This window comes from Hibiscus syriacus, unplaced genomic scaffold (genome assembly GCF_006381635.1).
Source record: "Hibiscus syriacus cultivar Baekdansim isolate YM2019G1 unplaced genomic scaffold, ASM638163v2 tig00112206_pilon, whole genome shotgun sequence".
NCBI lineage: Eukaryota > Viridiplantae > Streptophyta > Magnoliopsida > Malvales > Malvaceae > Hibiscus > Hibiscus syriacus.
In genome coordinates, this window is record NW_024063267.1 from 163,747 (window position 1) to 180,602 (window position 16,856).

General features: G+C 38.9%; 7 protein-coding genes and 2 pseudogenes across 7 annotated transcripts; 5 read left to right on the forward strand and 4 right to left on the reverse strand.

Annotated features, from left to right (window-relative positions):
• LOC120175419 (auxin-induced protein X15-like) lies at positions 1–302 on the reverse strand. The gene has a single exon (XM_039182041.1). It carries the CDS (start codon positions 300–302, stop codon positions 9–11), a length of 294 nt encoding a protein of 97 aa, XP_039037972.1. The 3' UTR covers positions 1–8.
• A 2,753-nt stretch (positions 303–3,055) lies between these two features.
• On the forward strand, positions 3,056–3,795 carry LOC120175488 (auxin-responsive protein SAUR21-like). The gene is made up of 2 exons (XM_039182112.1): positions 3,056–3,329; positions 3,614–3,795. Exons 1-2 carry the CDS (start codon positions 3,056–3,058, stop codon positions 3,793–3,795), a joined length of 456 nt encoding a protein of 151 aa, XP_039038043.1.
• Positions 3,796–5,296: 1,501 nt separating this feature from the next.
• Positions 5,297–5,711, forward strand: LOC120175420 (annotated as a pseudogene).
• A 1,297-nt stretch (positions 5,712–7,008) lies between these two features.
• Positions 7,009–7,491, reverse strand: LOC120175423 (auxin-induced protein 15A-like). Its single transcript, XM_039182044.1, has one exon. It carries the CDS (start codon positions 7,395–7,397, stop codon positions 7,158–7,160), a length of 240 nt encoding a protein of 79 aa, XP_039037975.1. The 5' UTR covers positions 7,398–7,491; the 3' UTR covers positions 7,009–7,157.
• A 2,178-nt stretch (positions 7,492–9,669) lies between these two features.
• On the reverse strand, positions 9,670–10,045 carry LOC120175422 (auxin-induced protein 15A-like). The gene has a single exon (XM_039182043.1). The coding sequence runs from the start codon at positions 9,922–9,924 to the stop codon at positions 9,685–9,687; it is 240 nt and encodes a 79-aa protein (XP_039037974.1). The 5' UTR covers positions 9,925–10,045; the 3' UTR covers positions 9,670–9,684.
• An 824-nt stretch (positions 10,046–10,869) lies between these two features.
• Positions 10,870–11,527, forward strand: LOC120175489 (pathogenesis-related protein PR-1-like). The gene is made up of 2 exons (XM_039182113.1): positions 10,870–11,439; positions 11,493–11,527. Exon 1 carries the CDS (start codon positions 10,870–10,872, stop codon positions 11,428–11,430), a length of 561 nt encoding a protein of 186 aa, XP_039038044.1. The 3' UTR covers positions 11,431–11,439; positions 11,493–11,527.
• Positions 11,528–12,348: 821 nt separating this feature from the next.
• On the forward strand, positions 12,349–12,769 carry LOC120175424 (annotated as a pseudogene).
• Positions 12,770–13,805: 1,036 nt separating this feature from the next.
• On the forward strand, positions 13,806–15,446 carry LOC120175490 (auxin-induced protein 15A-like). Its single transcript, XM_039182114.1, has 2 exons — positions 13,806–13,986; positions 15,184–15,446. Exons 1-2 carry the CDS (start codon positions 13,806–13,808, stop codon positions 15,444–15,446), a joined length of 444 nt encoding a protein of 147 aa, XP_039038045.1.
• A 540-nt stretch (positions 15,447–15,986) lies between these two features.
• On the reverse strand, positions 15,987–16,856 carry LOC120175491 (auxin-induced protein 6B-like). Its single transcript, XM_039182115.1, has 2 exons — positions 16,505–16,856; positions 15,987–16,177 (listed from the first exon to the last, which is right to left on the reverse strand). The coding sequence occupies exons 1-2, from the start codon at positions 16,854–16,856 to the stop codon at positions 15,987–15,989; spliced, it is 543 nt and encodes a 180-aa protein (XP_039038046.1).

Genomic DNA, 16,856 nt, shown 5'->3' on the forward strand with positions numbered 1-16,856 from the left:
GTTCTGTCTCAACTGCTTAAGATTGTAGTAATTCTGATGAAACACTCTTCACTGCATGGGATCGTGAGGCCTCGCATCGGATGGTTGAACCCGAATTCTTCCTCGGCTCGATCCAACAGGTCTCTGAACAGAGGATGGTTCAAGGACGATATTCGGATTGCAAATCTTTTCTTATCGTTGCCTTCTCCGACGTAAACCGCTACATGGCCTTTCGGAACATTCACCGTGGCCGGCTCGTTCCCGGCTCTCGTCAATAGGATTCGTTGGAGCTTTTGCTTTGCATGGACTAACCTGATGCCCATCTTTGAGTAAAAATGGAGGAAATTCATAGGTTGATTTCAATGGTGGAGAAGCTTTAGTGGGTTTGCTATGACATCCTAATTACACACACACACATATATATAGGAAGTAGTATGCCATTGAAGAATGTTTAAGAACATATATAATATCAGAAATAGCATTTAATGTTTGAATGAAGGGTCAATTTTAATGTTTAGTCAAAATAATCTTCAACACGTGTCAACATATTATTGGTCAATAAATAAATATATAGAGACATCATATATGTATGAACATGTACTTAGGATTTAAGATTTTTTAGACATGTCAACTAATTAAATACATCTGCATGATGTATGAATGCTACATATTGTTGATTGTGTGCATGAAGGTGGAGTCATGAAGCTTTATTGTCTCTCGTAATATTATAATCATGAACCCTTTATGTCACTATTGGTCAGCTGATGAAATACTATCATTTTATTCGATTTTTCGGTCAATCCAATCTAATTTAAAAACATATCTCCTTCACTCGAATTCGACTAGACCTACGTTTAAAAAGATCACATTCGACCTACATATCTCCTTCACTATTTGGTTTTATATCACACAACATCTCATCATCAAGCGTTAGACGTTCTCAGCCATGATTGTGCCTAAGCTGTCCCTAGCTTTGAGAAGGATCACAGTAAGTTGACCGCTTTCGTCTTGCAAAATGCGTTTCACCAGCGCTAGATCTTCCCGATCATCTTGTCCCCCATGAAGATCACAGCAATGTTGTAGGATGAGGAGTTTCGGGATGGTAATGTGTCTCTGAGATTGAAGTTTATTGGATTGTTGTGCACGTCAACGAGGATCTCTATTATCTACCGAGCAAGGTGTCCTTTTGAGGAGGATGTCGAAATTCAGACTTCTTATGGTTTGATCTTCCGATTTGATGCTCCCGTCGATGCACCACCTCCTGTGGAACGGAAGGAGTATGAACCACGTGAGGCGGTCCATGGCAAGGTTACATGTATCGTCGGTTGTGCATCAAATTCGGTTGAGAGACTACAGCCTCCCAATTCTGCCGCTGAAACTCGTTGAACACGATGATGAAGTTTTCGGAGTACGATTCGTTCAAAATTGGTTTCATCTGCTTGTTATGAGCAATGAACAGCGGCGAGGCTCATCTGCCGAGCTTGACAAGGTGAAGGACATTAAGAGCAATGGGGCTTTGTTTGGTTGGACAGAAGGCCTGCAATAGGTGTGTAATGGAATTAACATTACCCGGCACGTGAATGCAACCGAGCATTCGCAGCTCTTGGTTCAGCTTGGTACTCATGATGGTCCTTTTATGAAAGCATAGATACTTCCTAGACGGATCGTAAAGCCTTTACACAATTATCGGCACGATCAGGGGGCCACTGTCCCCACCCCCTCTGTCCATCCCTGGGCACGATACTCGCTATCAGAATTATCATAATAGTCAAGTAACTGAATAAATACTCCGATATAACCTGAAACAACAAAGCATTAGACACCCCTTTGCTAATACTTGCATAGATATACAGAGAAAGATACATAATCTGTTGTCATTCATGATGCTGTACGAACCTATCTCGACGATGTCTTTCGATATCATTATAAAAGCAAGTGATAAAAGAATCCTTTATGGACATCTTACACAATACGGCCAGCACCAGAGAGACCCCGAATTTGATTACCAGTGCTCCTATAACATGGTCCTTTACATACGGGTCATTGTCTACTCTAGAAAGTAAGACGGATCGAACCTCAAGCCACATGTCGTAACGAATATAGGCAGAAACAATCCTGAAGTAAAAGGGTCGAGTTTTTCGACCAGAGCAGATCCCAGAGAGGGACCATCCGTGACAGCCAAACCGAGAATAATTGGACCATATTTAGGGTGTAAATGGAGTACATGGGCGAACCTAGGTAAAAGCATATTTCTTTTATCTGGCCAGCCTCAGGCGTATGGTTCACCACCCATTTCATTCCCGGTTGCAACACGAACACGATTAAGAAAATATAGGACGTAGCCAGTCCGAGATCGATTAGAACCCCGATCGTGATAAACATGGTAAGAGCTAGTTCCACCATGTCACCTATAAGTGCTGGTGATAATCCTAGCCTACCGAGTTCCGAATTTAGGATCTTCCACACTGTGTCACCGTCGTTGTGCCGCTAAGGAAGATCTTTAAAGACATTGCTATTATGCATCACATGACCTTGCCTTCCAAATGATGATATAGTTTTTGACAAATTGGCCCCATTGTTGATCCATTTGCAATGAGTGAGATATCATCGAATCATGCCCTGTTAGTGTTGATAATAACTTCGCCTAGCAGATCACATGGACGAAACATTTCGATGCAAAATAAACAAAAAAAATTGGATACTGATTGTCTTCGAGTTGATTTGCTACCATACATATGTTTGCTGCTGATTAGGATCGAAGACCATAGCTTCTAGTTGATCCATATGATCTGCTAGGAAAAGTTATTATCAACACTAACAAGATATGATTCGATGATATCGTATTCATTTCAAATCGATCATCATTTGGAGGACAAGGCCTTGTGATACTTAATACCAAATGCCTTTAAAGATCTTCCTTAGGGGATATCTCTTGGCCGCTCAATCAGCATGATTGCCATAAACCATAAGGCGACTGGTCTCTATAAATACACCCATGTATGAAGAGTAGCCAACCTGTGCCAAAGCTCTAAAATCTAAACATATCTTTCTTCAATCCAGTTCAACTTTCAAAACCATGGGGTTTTGGTTGCCGAGAATTGTTAATGCTAAGGCTAGTCTAAAACGGAGTCTTTCATCTTCGGAGACCACTGTATTGGTGCCGAAAGGCCACTTTGCTGTTTATGTTGGAGAAGCTGAAAAGAAGAGATTTGTTGTGCTGATTTCATTCCTCAACCATCATTCCTTCCAATATATGTTGAGTCAAGCCGAAGAAGAGTATGGATTCAATCATCTTATGGGTGCTCTAACGATCCCTTGCACCGAAGAAGCTTTCATTGATCTCATTGGATGTCAACAAAGCTGATGAGAGTTGGATATGGAAATGGCTAACACTAAGACTCAACCGAAAATACCAATTATTTATATCAATTAGCAAGTGCATACGGTGGATTGTTTTTTTGCAACTCCATGCCCTTGTGAACTATTCTTTGTAATCAATGTATTAAATGACATTTTTAAGGCTAAGAAAATTCTTCGAGCATCATCTCCTATTGCAACTGATGTTCCCAAGGGATACTTTACAGTTTAAAACAGAATCTTTAGTCTTCGGAGAACACGGTCTCGGTGCCCAAAGGTCAACTTGCTGTTTATGTTGGAGAAGCTGAGAAGAAGAGATTTGTTGGCCAGATTTCATTCCTCAACCATCCTTCCTTCCAGGTTTTATTGAGTCGAGGTGAAGAAGAGTACGAATTTGATCCGATCCCTTGCACCGAAGAAGCTATCGTCGATCTCATTGGCAGTCTGCAAAGCTCGTGAGAGTTGATATCAAAATGGCTAACACCTCAACTGACATATACACAGTTTTACATAGGAATTAGCAAGTGCAAATAGTGGATTGTTTTTTGCAATCTCGTTCGATTGTGTACTTATTAGTCTCTGTAACCTAAATGTTAAATGACAATTTCTGTTATGGTCTATGAATTTATATATCGAGTTCCAAACGATTGTATTATTATACAGTCAACATAAGAAACCAGATTGATGAGAACAATTGAGTAAACTGTCATTTCATATGTTGGTTACAAAAAGAATATTATTTAAGTTCAGAAGGGAATGGGATTGCAAAAACCAATCCACCATTTGCACTTGGTAATTCCTAAACGAAATTGGTATCTGTCAGTTGAGGTTGAGTGTTAAACATTTCCATATCCATAGCTCTCACGAGTTTTTTTGACGTCCAATGATATCAACGAAAGCTTCTCCAGTGCAAGGGATCGTTAGAGCACCCGTAGGATGATCAAATCCGTATTCTTCCTCAGCTTGACTCAACAAATTTTGGAAGCAAGGATTGTTGAGTAATGAAACCGGTACAACGAATTTCTTCTTTTCGACTTCTCCAACATAGACAGCAAAGTGGCCTTTGGGCACTGATACTGTGATCTCTGAAGATGAAAGACTCCGTTTTAGACTAGCCTTAGCATTAACAATTCTCAGCAAGTAAAATCGCATGGTTTTACAAGTAGAACTAGAAGGAAGAGAAGGTATTTTCAGATTTTAGAACTTTTGGTACAGGTTGGCTACCCATCAGACATAGGTGCATTTATAGAGTGATCAATCGCCTTATCGTTTATAGCAATCATTTTGGTTGAGTGGCCAAGAGAGAGCCCCTAAGGAAGATCTTTAAAGACATTGGCTATTAGGCATCACATGGCCTTGTCCTCCAATTGATGATGTAGCTTTAGACAAATTAGACCCACCATAGTGTTCTTGTGGCAATCTACAATGCCTTAAAATTCAATGAAACAAACAGTTATGATCCATTTGCAACGAATACAATATCATTGAATCATGTCCTGTTAGTGTTGATAATAACTTTTGCCTGGCAGATCATATGGATGAAATATTTTGATGAAAAATAAGCAAAATGAGATTTGATACTGATTGTCTTTGAGTTGACTTGCTACCCTACATATTCTGCTGCTGATTAGGATTGAAGACCAGAGCTGTTAGTTGATCCAATGATATCGGATTCATTGCGAATGGGTCATTATTGTTGGTTTCATTGAATGGTAACTCGTTGTTGATTGCCTCAAGAACACTATGGTGGGGCTAATTTGTCAAAAACTACATCATCATTTGGAAGACAAGGCCTTGTGATGGTTAATACCAAATGTCTTTAAAGATCTTCCTTAGGGGCTCTCTCCTGGCCACTCAATCAACATGATTGCTATAAACGATAAGGCGATTGATCACTCTATAAATACACCAATGTATGATGGGTAGCCAACCTGTGCCAAAGTTCTAAAAAACATATCTTTCTTCCATCTAGTTCTACTTGTAAAACCATGGGTTTTCGGTTGCCGAGAATTGTTAATGCTAAGGCTGGTCTAAAATGGAGTCTTTCATCTTCAGAGATCACGTATCGGTGCCGAAAGGCCACTTCGCTGTTTATGTTGGAGAAGCTGAAAAGAAGAGATTTGTAGTACCGATTTCATTCCTCAACCATCCTTCCTTCCAATATTTGTTGAGTCAAGCCGAAGAAAAGTACGGATTTGATCATCCTATGGGTGCTCTAACGATTCCTTGCACCGAAGAAGCTTTCATTGATCTCATTGGTTGTCAACAAAGCTCATGAGACTTGAATATGGAAGTGGCCAACACTAAGACTCAATCGACAAATACCAATTTTGTATAGCAATTAGCAAGTGCATATGGTGGATTGTTTTTTGCAATCCCATGCCCTTGTGAACTAATCTTTGTAACCAATGTACTAAATGAATATTTTTCTCGGATCTTCTCATCAATTGTCGTTTATAATGGTAGTTTTGTACTAACACAATTGTTTTTAACTCAAAATCACGCATTGTTAAAGCTAAGAAAATTCTTCGAGCATCATCTCCTATGACAACTGATGTTCCCAAGGGATACTTAGCAGTTTACGTGGCAGAAAATTCTCATCAATTCTCGTTTATAAAGGGATACTTGAACAACCCTTCATTTCAAGAGTTACGGAGTCTATCCGAAGAAGAGTTCGAATACGATCATCTGACCAAACTTCTGAGAATTCTATGCGGTGAAGGCGTTTTTCTTGATCATACTTCTAGCTTGAATGGGATTGACATTTGATCAATGAATACAGTTCTTTCATTTTCTAAAGCAAACACTATTGCTGCTGTGTACAATTTTAGGTGTATTTGTAATAATCGCAACTAATTAATTCTTAGAAAATCACAATCCAATTTCATATAATTTTATTGAAATTTCTTGTTCCTGGCGCCATGATGAACCCTGTCCTAACCTACATGAATTACTCCAACAAATGTACAATCTCAATCACAATCTCAATCCCTTTTATACATCCATCAAAACAACAATGGCTATCCGCCTGCCTCGTATCATGAGCTCTAAAGTTTATGTTGGAGAAAGCCAGAAGAGGTTTGTGATACCAGTGTCATTCTTGAACCAGCCCTTGTTTCTAGATCTGCTAGGCATGTCGGCGGAAGAGTTCAGATATAGTCATCCTACTGGCGGTCTCACAATTCCCTGCAACGAATACCTATTTGTCTATGTTACGTCTCGCTTGAATTTATTGTGAGAGAATTAACACAAATCAGCCTATAAAATTTTGTAAAACAAACATCTAACACAATGTAAACACTTTTCTCCCATCTTTTTCTCCCTTGGGGAGCAGATATAAGTCTACCCAAGTGGAAAATTAGAGATAGTGATTACTGTAACTTTTATTAATCACCAAGGAAAAATGACAGTTAGAAACACAACATTCTTTCTGAATTTCATTTCTTTAATTTGACTGTGAAAAATGACAGTAAGATCATTAAAATATATGAAAGAAAAAACTTTAAAATGAACAACTTCGAATAATTTAGCATGCAGTATGATGTAATTTTAGAAAAAGGTAGATCATTTACAGTTAAAGATGGAATGAACATGAACAAAAACAAAATCTGAATATAAAATTCCAACTGACTGATGTTCTTCAAATGTGGTTTTCCTCACTGATTGATAAAGTTACAGTAACCACCATCTCTAGTTTTCCACTCAGGGAGACTCATTTCTGCTCCCCAAGGCAAAAAGGATGGGAAAAAGGTGTTTACATGGTATTAGTGAAGTTTGCTTTACAAAATTGTATGGACTGGTTTGTGCTAATTCTCTCACAATCAATTCAAGCGAGAGGTAACATCGACAAAGATTTCTTCGTTGCAGGGAATCGTGAGACCGCCAGTAGGATGAGTATATCCGAACTCTTCTTCTGACATGCCAAGCAAATCTTGAAACAGAGGCTGGTTCAAGAACGACACTGGTATCACAAATCTCTTCTGGTTCTCTCCGACATAAACTGCAAAGTAACCCTTGGGAACTTTCTTAGAGCTGGCAATACGTGGTAGGTGGATAGCCATGGTTGATTTTGATAGATGTATGCTTCTAAAAGTGAAGAAGTAGAAGATCTCAGAGGAATTGGAAAGCAAAGGTAAGGACTTTTGTACTTGAGAATGTGAAGATTAGTGTTTCCAATGAACTTACTCTTACTTGTATAGATAGATGCATATCTATTATTAATCGGGGATGTGGAACGAGCGGTGAAGGAACAAGCTGGGGTCCGAGCAGTAATGAGAAAGAGATGGATTCATGAGGGGAATCACATGGTGTTCTCTTCCAAAAGATTATCAAGAATTCCATGGTGAAGACTTGAAACAATAGTTTGCCTACTCCGTCTGGCAGTAGGGTCAACGTTACAGGCAACCTTAGACACATACAATCTGTCATATATGACAGGAAACATGTAAATGGGTGGCCTTGACCTATTATCTACATGCTGACTTCTCTAAAAACATGTATATTGATGATCCCTTTATTTCTTTATGCTAATCATTAACAGCAGTTGAACCGTAACAAGCAGTTGGGAGAGAGAGTAACTTGTAAATCAAATTTTTTAACATGTGCCGGTGTAAAATCACAGTCATGTGTTCCTTCAATGAATATCTTGTAAGACAACCTTGTGTAGAGTGCCTGAAGTATCCTACATCCTACAACTAGTCCTCATTAGAACCGAACTGGATCGTTTTTATCCTGGTTTTTATCATGGTGGAGAAAGACTATATTAAGCCTCACTGCTCACCAAATTTCTGGTATGTGTTGCTATATATACAGATTTTTCCAAGTTTATTTTCATAAATTTGAAGGATCATATTAAGCTTCTCATGTTTGATTATGTTTTGGATACATGAAATCGAAAGAAAAATGAAGAGTCAAAAAAGCTTACCACGCAGAATAATGTTTAGAATAAGCTAGATCGTTTACAGTTAAATTAAAGATGGGAAATTCTGTAAGAATGATGTGCTTCAAACTGTCATTTTTCCTTGCTGGTTAATAGAAGTTACAATAATCACCACCTCTAGTTTTCCACTTAGGGAGACTTATATCTGCTCCCCAAGGCAAAAAGGATGGAAAAAATGTTTACATGGATTTAGTGATGTTTGCTTTACAAAATTGCATTTGCTGATTTGTGCTAATTCTCTCACAATCAATTCAAGCGAGAAGTAACATCGACAAAGAGGCCTTCGTTGCAGGGAATCCTGAGACCACCAGTAGGATGAGTATATCCGAACTCTTCTTCTGTCATGCCTAGCAAATCTTGAAACAAAGGTTGGTTCAAGAACGACACCGGTATCACAAATCTCTTCTGGTTCTCTCCAACATAAACTGCAAAGTAGCCCTTGGGAACTTTCTTAGAGCTCATGATACGAGGCAGGCGGATTGCCATTGTTGTTTTCGATGGATGTATAAAAGGGAAGATCTTAGAGAGATCGGAGAGAGGTAAGGATGAGAATGTGAAGGTAGCTGTTGCCGATGAACTTATCGTTACTTGTATATATAGATGCAAGGGCCACGAGGAAATGTTCATCTATTAAGTGGGAGATGTGGAATGAGTGGTGAAGGGGAAATTGTGGGGTCTGGTCAGTATTGAGAAAGGCATGGCTTCATGAGGATCACATGGTGTTGTCTGCCTATTCATTATCAAGAATTCCATGGCTATGACTTGAAGGAATAGTTTACGTACCCCTTCCGGCAGAACAAACCGTCCCAGGACCCACTCAAATACGGAAGATCTTCGGTCCATACAAGGTTTCTACACAGTAGGAGAGTTGTAACACTTCGCCATTGCCGTTAGGGGCAACCTCAGAGACATACAATCCGTCATACAATGACAGGAAACATGTAACATGGGTGACCTTAACCTCCTATTGCTAGGGGGTTGGTGGATCTTGTAAGACAAACCCTTGTGAAGAGCACATGAAGTATGTCCTACAGTCTGCAAGTCGTACTTGTAGTCTATACCACCTACACTTAAGTTCGAGTAATGACAACGGCAGGTCAAATTTCATTAAGATACTTTATATCGTGTTTGAATTTGTCGGACACATGTAATTTAAAGAAAATGAAGAGTCTAACAACATATAACCTATGATGGAAATAACATGAACAAATAAAATAACATGAACAGATAAAATATATTCTGGAAGGAAAACAAATTCCGACCGATGTGATTCGAACTGCCATTTTCCATTTGGGTAGACTCATATCTGCTTCCCAAGAGTAAAAAATAGGGGGGGAAAAGTGTTCACATTGTGTTAGATATTTGCTTTAGAAAACTGTATTTGCTGATTAGTGTTAACTGTCTCACAATCAATTCAAACGAGAGGTAACATCAAGAAAGATGTCTTCATTGCAGGGAATCGTGAGACCTCCCGTAGGAAGCCTATATCCGAACTCTTCCTCTGACATGCCTTGCAAATCTTGAAACGAAGGCTGGTTCAAGAATGACACTGATATCACAAACCTCTTCTGGTTCTCTCCAACATAAACTGCAAAGTAGCCCTTGGGAACTTTCTTAGAGCACACGATACGAGCCAGGTGGATAGCCATTGTTATTATTACGGATGTATAAAAGGGAAGACGGAAAAGATTTGAGAGAACTCGGAAAGCAAAGGTAATGATCTTAAGTACTTGAGAATGTGAAGGTAGGTGTTTTCAATGTGCTTATGCTTGCTAGTATATATAGATGCATAGGATAGAGCGGAAATCATGTTCTAGTATTAAGTGTGGCATGTGGAATTAGTGAAGGGGCAATTGATGGGGTCGGATCAGTAACGAGAAAGGCAGGGTTTCATGAGGACCACATGATGTTGTCTTCCAATTCATTATCGAGAATTCCATGGCTAAGACTTGAAATAATAGTTTCCCTACCCGTTCCGGTAGAACAAACCGACCAAGTACCCACCCGATATATTGAAGATCAGGACCTGTAAAATTCTTCTTCAAAGAAAAAGAGTCGTATTATTTCGCTATTTACGACACACAATGGCAGGAGACATGTAACATGGGTGACCTTGACCTTCTATTATCAAGTTAGTCATGTGTTCATTCCATGACTAGCTTGTAAGACAAACCCTTGTGAAGGGCACCTGAAGTATGTTGTCTATGCCATGTTGCAATCAAACATGGGAGAGAATGACAATATAAAGCCTTACGGCTCACCGGATTTCTCGTATGCATCGCTATATATATATATATGGAAAACCTTACAGATGAATCTGTTTTAATAATCCACATTTCTAGTCGCATATTTGTTGAATTCTCTGCATATTTTGAACTACCCATTTGAATATATAAATTTCTTCTACAGAGAAAATGGAGACATAAGTATAACTATGGAAACAATACAGAGTTAACGGGCAAAAGTTTCCCTAAGTTCACGAGACAAACTTCAATCACACACACACACACACATATATATCAACAAGAAAATGCATATAAAAAGGAATTGATCCTACAAAACCAGAGCCAAGCCACATAACTGACAAAGAGAGAATGAAACGAAACTTATTGCTCTTGTTCCTCATTCTATCATGCAGTCTCACAGTTCCTCTTCTTGGAACTCAAAGCAAAACACCCGACAATGGAACAATATACCAAGTCTCCAAGCAACTCTGTTGGGGTTGTATCGGCGAGTCGCTCGAGTTCCTATTCGCTCACAACTTGGTGAGGGCAACCAAATGGGAGCCACTCTTGTTCTGGGATTTCCGGCTTGAGAAATATGCCCGATGGTGGGCGACACAAAGAAAAGCAGACTGCAGACTGCAACATTCATTTCCAGAGGGTGACTTCAAGCTGGGAGAGAACATATATTGGGGCAGTGGCTCGATGTGGAGGCCAACTGATGCAGTGCGTGCATGGTCCAAGGAAGAAAAATATTACGACTACGTGACCAACTCGTGCCAGGAGGGACAGATGTGTGGCCACTACACTCAAATTGTTTGGAAAAATACCAGAAGAATCGGGTGTGCTCGAGTGGTTTGTGACAGCGGAGATGTGTTCATGACTTGTAATTATGATCCCCCGGGTAACTATATCGGCGAAATTCCGTATTGATATGGTGGAGTACTGTAATTTCAAGGGGTACCTTAACCTGTGAACTTAACAAGTATATGGAGTCATATATGTGAACATTATAGAAGTGTACTTGATATATTCGAGTTGTGGACATAGATATATAATATGGGACCTGGACATAAATAAATTCCAATTGAACAATGTGTTTGCAGTCATTTTCCATACCGGTACAAGTTACAGTAACCACCATCTCTAATTTTACACTTAGGGAGACTTATATCTCCTCCCCAAGGGAAAAATAGATGGGAAAAAAGAGTTTACATTGTGGTAGATGTTTGCTTTACAAAATTGTACAGGCTGATTTGTGTTAATTCTCTCACAATCAATTCAACTGAGAGGTAACATCGACAAAGAGGTCTTCGTTGCAGGGAATTGTGAGACCGCCAGTAGGATGACTATATCCGAACTCTTCTGACATGCCTAGCAAATCTTGGAACGAAGGCTGGTTCAAGAACGACACTGGTATCACAAACCTCTTCTGATTTTCTCCAACATAAACTGCAAAGTAACCCTTGGGAACCTTTTTAGAGCTCGCGATATGAGCGATACGAGGCAGGCGGATAGACATTGCTGTTTTCGATGGATGTATAAAAGGGAAGACGGGGTAGATCTTAGATAACTCGGAAAACAAAGATAAGGATCTTAAGTACTGACCAGCACCATGTGATCCTCATGAAATCGTGTCTTCCTCAATACTGACCAGACCCCAGAAATTTCCCCTTCACCACTCGTTCCACATCTCCCACTTAATAGATTAACATTTCCTTGCGGCCCTTGCATCTATATATACAAGTAAGAATAAGTTTATAGGCAACACCTACCTTCACATTATCATCCATACCTCTTCTTTCCAATCTCTCTAATCTCTTCCCTTTTATACATCCATCGAAAAGAACAATGGCTATCCGCCTGACTCGTATCGTGAGCTCAAAGAAGGTTCCCAAGGGATACTTTGCGGTTTATGTTGGAGAGACCGGAAGAGATTTGTGATACCATTGTCGTTCTTGAGCCAGCCTTTGTTTCAAGATTTGCTAGGCATGTCAGAAGAAGAGTTCGGATATACTCATCCCACTGGTGGTCTCACGATTCCCTGCAACGAAGACATCTTTGTTGATGTTACATCTCGCTTGAATTGATTGTGATAGAATTATATTAAATCAGCAAATGCAATTTTGTAAAGCAAATATCACTAATACCATGTAAACATTTTTTCTCCATCCTTTTTGCCTTGGGGAGCAGATGTAAGTCTCCCTAAGTGGAAAACTAGAGATGGTGATTACTGCAACTTTTACTGATCAGCAAGGAAAAATGTCAGTTTGAAACACAGTATTCTTACAGAATTTCCAATCTTTATTTTAACTGTAAATGATCTACCTTGTTCTAAACATTATTCTGCGTGCTAAGCGTTTTTTACTCGAATTTGAGTTCATGTATCCAAAACATAATCAAACATGAGAAACTTAGTATGATTCTTCAAATATATGAAACTAAACTTACAAAAATTCGAGCACCTGTAGTCAATGTTCAAGCTCAAATCCGGATTGAAAATGGGTTCATCTGCAAGGTTATCCGCATATATAGCAACACATACCAGAAAATTGGTGAGCTTTAAGGCTTAATATAGTCTTTCTCCCCCATGGAACCATTGGACTGATTCAAAGCATAGACAACAATCAGGTCCACGATAAAAACGAACCAGTTCGGTTCTGATGAGGACTAGTTGTAGCTTGTAGGACACTTCAGGCACTCATCACAAGGTTTTGTCTATCAAGTTACTCATTGAAGGACCACATGACTGTGATTTTGCAATGGCACATGTTATAAATTTTTATTTACAATTGACTTTTTACCAGCTGCTTGTTACTGTTCAACTGCTGTTAATGATTAACATAAAGAAATAAAGGGATCATCAATTTACATGTTTTTAGAGAAGTCAGCATGTAGATAATAGGTCAAGGCCACCCATGTTACATGTTTCCTGTCATTTATGACAGATTGTATGTATCTAAGGTTGCCTGTAACGTCGATTCTACTGCCAGACGGAGTAGGCAAACTATTGTTTCAAGTCTTCATCATGGAATTCTTGATAATCTTTTGGAAGACAACACCATGTGATTCCCCTCATGAATACATCTCTTTCTCATTACTGCTCAGACCCCAGGTTGTTCCTTCAACGCTCATTCCACATCCCCGATTAATAATAACTATGCATCTATATATACAAGTAAGAGTAAGCTCATTGGCAGCACTTATCTTCACATTCTCAATTACAAAAGTCCTTACCTTTGCTTTCCAATCTTTCTGAGATCTTCCACTTCTTCTCTTTTAGAAGCATACATCTATCAAAATCAACCATGGCTATCCGCCTACCACATATTGCCAGCTCTAAGAAAGTTCCCAAGGGTTACTTTGCAGTTTATGTCGGAGAGAACCAGAAGAGGTTTGTGATACCAGTGTCCTTCTTGAACCAGCCTTTGTTTCAAGATTTTCTAGGCATGTCAGAAGAAGAATTCGGCTATAGTCATCCTACTGGCGGTCTCACAATTCCCTGCAACGAAGACATCTTTCTCGATGTTACATCTCACTTGAATTGATTGTGAGAGAATTAACACATTCACCCCATACAATTTTGTAAACATCTAACACAATGTAAACAATTTGTTCCCATCTTTTTTTCCCCTTAGGTAGCAGATATAAGTCTACCCAAGTGGTAAATTAGAGATGGTGGCTACTGTAACTTCTACCAGCATGAAAAATGACTGCAAACACATTGTTCAATTGGAATCTATTTCTTTCCATAAATTTATATTGTCCCATTCTTCTTGCTAATTTCATCTTTAATTGTAAATGAATTACCTTGCTCTAAAATTTCTTCATATTACAAACTAACTGTAAATGACTAGGATTTACCATTACCTCTGATGATTCTAATATATAATTTTATGAATTACATATTCAGAAGCCTTAAAGATAATATATTAAGAACCCTTAAACGGGTTCGTCTGTAAGGTTATCCGAATATATAGCAGCACATACCAGAAATTTGTGATCTGTAAGGCTTAATATTGTGTTTCTCCCCCAGAACAATTTGATTGCAGCACAGCATAGACAACAACCAGGATAAAATGCATCCAATTGGGTTCCGGTAAGGACTAGGTGCAGCCCGTAGGACACACTTCATGTGCTCTTAAAAAAGGTTTGTCTAAGAAGATCCACCCCATAATACAATCAACTTTTAAAATAAAAATTATACTTTTTTATTCCAATTTTTAGTGAAGTCACCCTGCAATAGGATGTCAAGGTCACCCATGTTACATGTTTCTTGTCATTGTATTTGTCTAATGTTGCCTCCATCAATAATGGCGAAGTAGTACAGCTCTTCAAACTGTGAAGTAGTTTTTCAAGGATCCAAATCATCCATATTTGAGTGGGTCCTTTGTCAGTTTGTTTTGCCGGAAAGGATAGGCAAACTAGTTTTTCAAGTCTTAGCCATGGAACCTTGATAATGAATTGGGAGACAAAACCATGTGATCCTCATGAAACTATGCTTTTCTCGTTACTAGTCAGGCCCCAGCAATTGCCCCTTCACCGCTCATTTCCTATGTGACCTTTACATCTATATATACAAGTAAGAATAAGTTCGTTGGCAACAGCTATCTTCACATTCTCAAGTACTTCAGATTCTTACCTCTTCTTATTTCTGAGTTCTCTGAGATATCCCCCGTCTTCCAGTTTATACATCCATCGAAAAGAACAATGCTATCCCCCTGCCTCGTATAGTGAGCTCCAAGAAAATTCCCAAAGGCTACTTTGCAGTTTATGTTGGTGAGAACCAGAAGAGATTTGTGATACCAGTAGGGTTCTTGAACAAGCCTTCGTTTCAAGATTTTCTACGCATGTCAGAAGAAGAGTTCGGATACACTCATCCTACTGGCGGTCTCAGAATTCCTGGCAACAAAGACATCTTTCTCGATGTTACCTCTCGCTTGAATTGATTGTGAGATAATTAGTCCAAATCATCAAACACAATTCTGTAAAGCAAACATCTAATACTATGTAAACACTTTTTCCCATCCTTTTTTCCTTGGGAAGAAGATACATCAAAGATGGTGGTTTACTGTAACTTCAATTCACCAGTATGGAAAATGACTGTAAACTGGCATTCATTTGGAATTTATTTATTTTTTCATAACTTCCTGTGGTCTCATTCTTCTTGCTAATTTCATCTTTAATTTAACTGTAAAAGAATTACTTTGGCTCCAGATACATGAGTGCCGGAATGTCACTGGTAGGTATCGACAAACTTACAAACACAAGAAATAAGCAGTGACTAATTTATTTTATGTTGGAGTAAATCATGTAGGATAGCACAGGGATCATCATGGTGCCATGAACAAGAAATTTCAAGAAAATGATATGAAATTGGATTGTGATTTTCAAAGAATTAATTAGTTGCAAGTACTACAAATCCACCTCTAATTGTACACAGCAGTAATAGTGTTTGCTTTAGAAAATGAAAGAACTGCATTCATTGATCAAATGTCAATCCCGTTCAAGCTAGAAGTAGGATCAACAAAAATGTCTTCACCGTATGGAATTCTCAGATGGCCGGTCGGATGACCGTATCCGAATGCTTCTTTGGATAGACTCAGTAACTCTTGAAATGAAGGGTTGTTCAAGTATGATACTGGTGTCGCAAATCTCTTGTGGTTTTCTGCCATGCAAACTGCAAAGTATCCCTATGGAAATTCAGTTACCATAGGATATGATGCTCAAAGAGTTTTCTTGGCATTAAAAATGCGTGATTTTGAGTGATTTTGAGTTCCAAACAATTGTATTAGTACACAGATGCCATTATAAACAAGAATTGATGAGAAGAACCAAGAAAAATAGTTATTCAATACACTGGTTACAAAGAATAGTTCTCAAGGGAATGGGATTGCAAAAAACAATCCACCATATGCACTTGCTAATTGCTGTACAAAATTGGCATTTGTCGGTTGAGTCTTAGTGTTAGCCACTTCCATATCTAACTCTCATGGGCTCTGTTGACATCCAATGAGATCAACGAAAGCTTCTTCGGTGCAAGGGATCGTCAAAGCGCCCATAGGATGATCAAATCCGTACTCTTCTTCGGCTTGACTCAACAAATTTTGGAAGGAAGGATGGTTGAGGAATGAAATCGGCACAACAAATCTCTTCTTTTCAGCTTCTCCAACATAAACAAAAAAGTGGCCTTTCAGCACCGATACCGTGGGCTCCGAAGATGAAAGACTCCGTTTTAGACTAGCCTTAGCATTAATAATTCTCGGCAACCGAAAACCCATAGTTTTACAAGTAGAACTAGATGGAAGAAAGATATTTTTAGATTTTAGAACTTCTGGCACAGGTTGGCTACCCGTCAT

What these genes read in the sequence shown, in the direction of transcription:
- LOC120175419 (XM_039182041.1), bottom strand. Translation starts at nt 302, where the DNA reads ATGGGCATCAGGTTAGTCCATGCAAAGCAAAAGCTCCAACGAATCCTA.
- LOC120175488 (XM_039182112.1), top strand. Translation starts at nt 3,056, where the DNA reads ATGGGGTTTTGGTTGCCGAGAATTGTTAATGCTAAGGCTAGTCTAAAA. An exon ending in TTTCATTGATCTCATTGGAT is followed by an intron (nt 3,330 to 3,613) that starts GTCAACAAAGCT and finishes CGGTGCCCAAAG; the next exon opens with GTCAACTTGCTGTTTATGTT.
- LOC120175489 (XM_039182113.1), top strand. Translation starts at nt 10,870, where the DNA reads ATGAAACGAAACTTATTGCTCTTGTTCCTCATTCTATCATGCAGTCTC.
- LOC120175490 (XM_039182114.1), top strand. Translation starts at nt 13,806, where the DNA reads ATGGCTATCCGCCTACCACATATTGCCAGCTCTAAGAAAGTTCCCAAG. An exon ending in CTATAGTCATCCTACTGGCG is followed by an intron (nt 13,987 to 15,183) that starts GTCTCACAATTC and finishes CCCGTCTTCCAG; the next exon opens with TTTATACATCCATCGAAAAG.
- LOC120175422 (XM_039182043.1), bottom strand. Translation starts at nt 9,924, where the DNA reads ATGGCTATCCACCTGGCTCGTATCGTGTGCTCTAAGAAAGTTCCCAAG.
- LOC120175491 (XM_039182115.1), bottom strand. Translation starts at nt 16,856, where the DNA reads ATGACGGGTAGCCAACCTGTGCCAGAAGTTCTAAAATCTAAAAATATC. An exon ending in TTTCGTTGATCTCATTGGAT is followed by an intron (nt 16,178 to 16,504) that starts GTCAACAGAGCC and finishes GATACTTTGCAG; the next exon opens with TTTGCATGGCAGAAAACCAC.
- LOC120175423 (XM_039182044.1), bottom strand. Translation starts at nt 7,397, where the DNA reads ATGGCTATCCACCTACCACGTATTGCCAGCTCTAAGAAAGTTCCCAAG.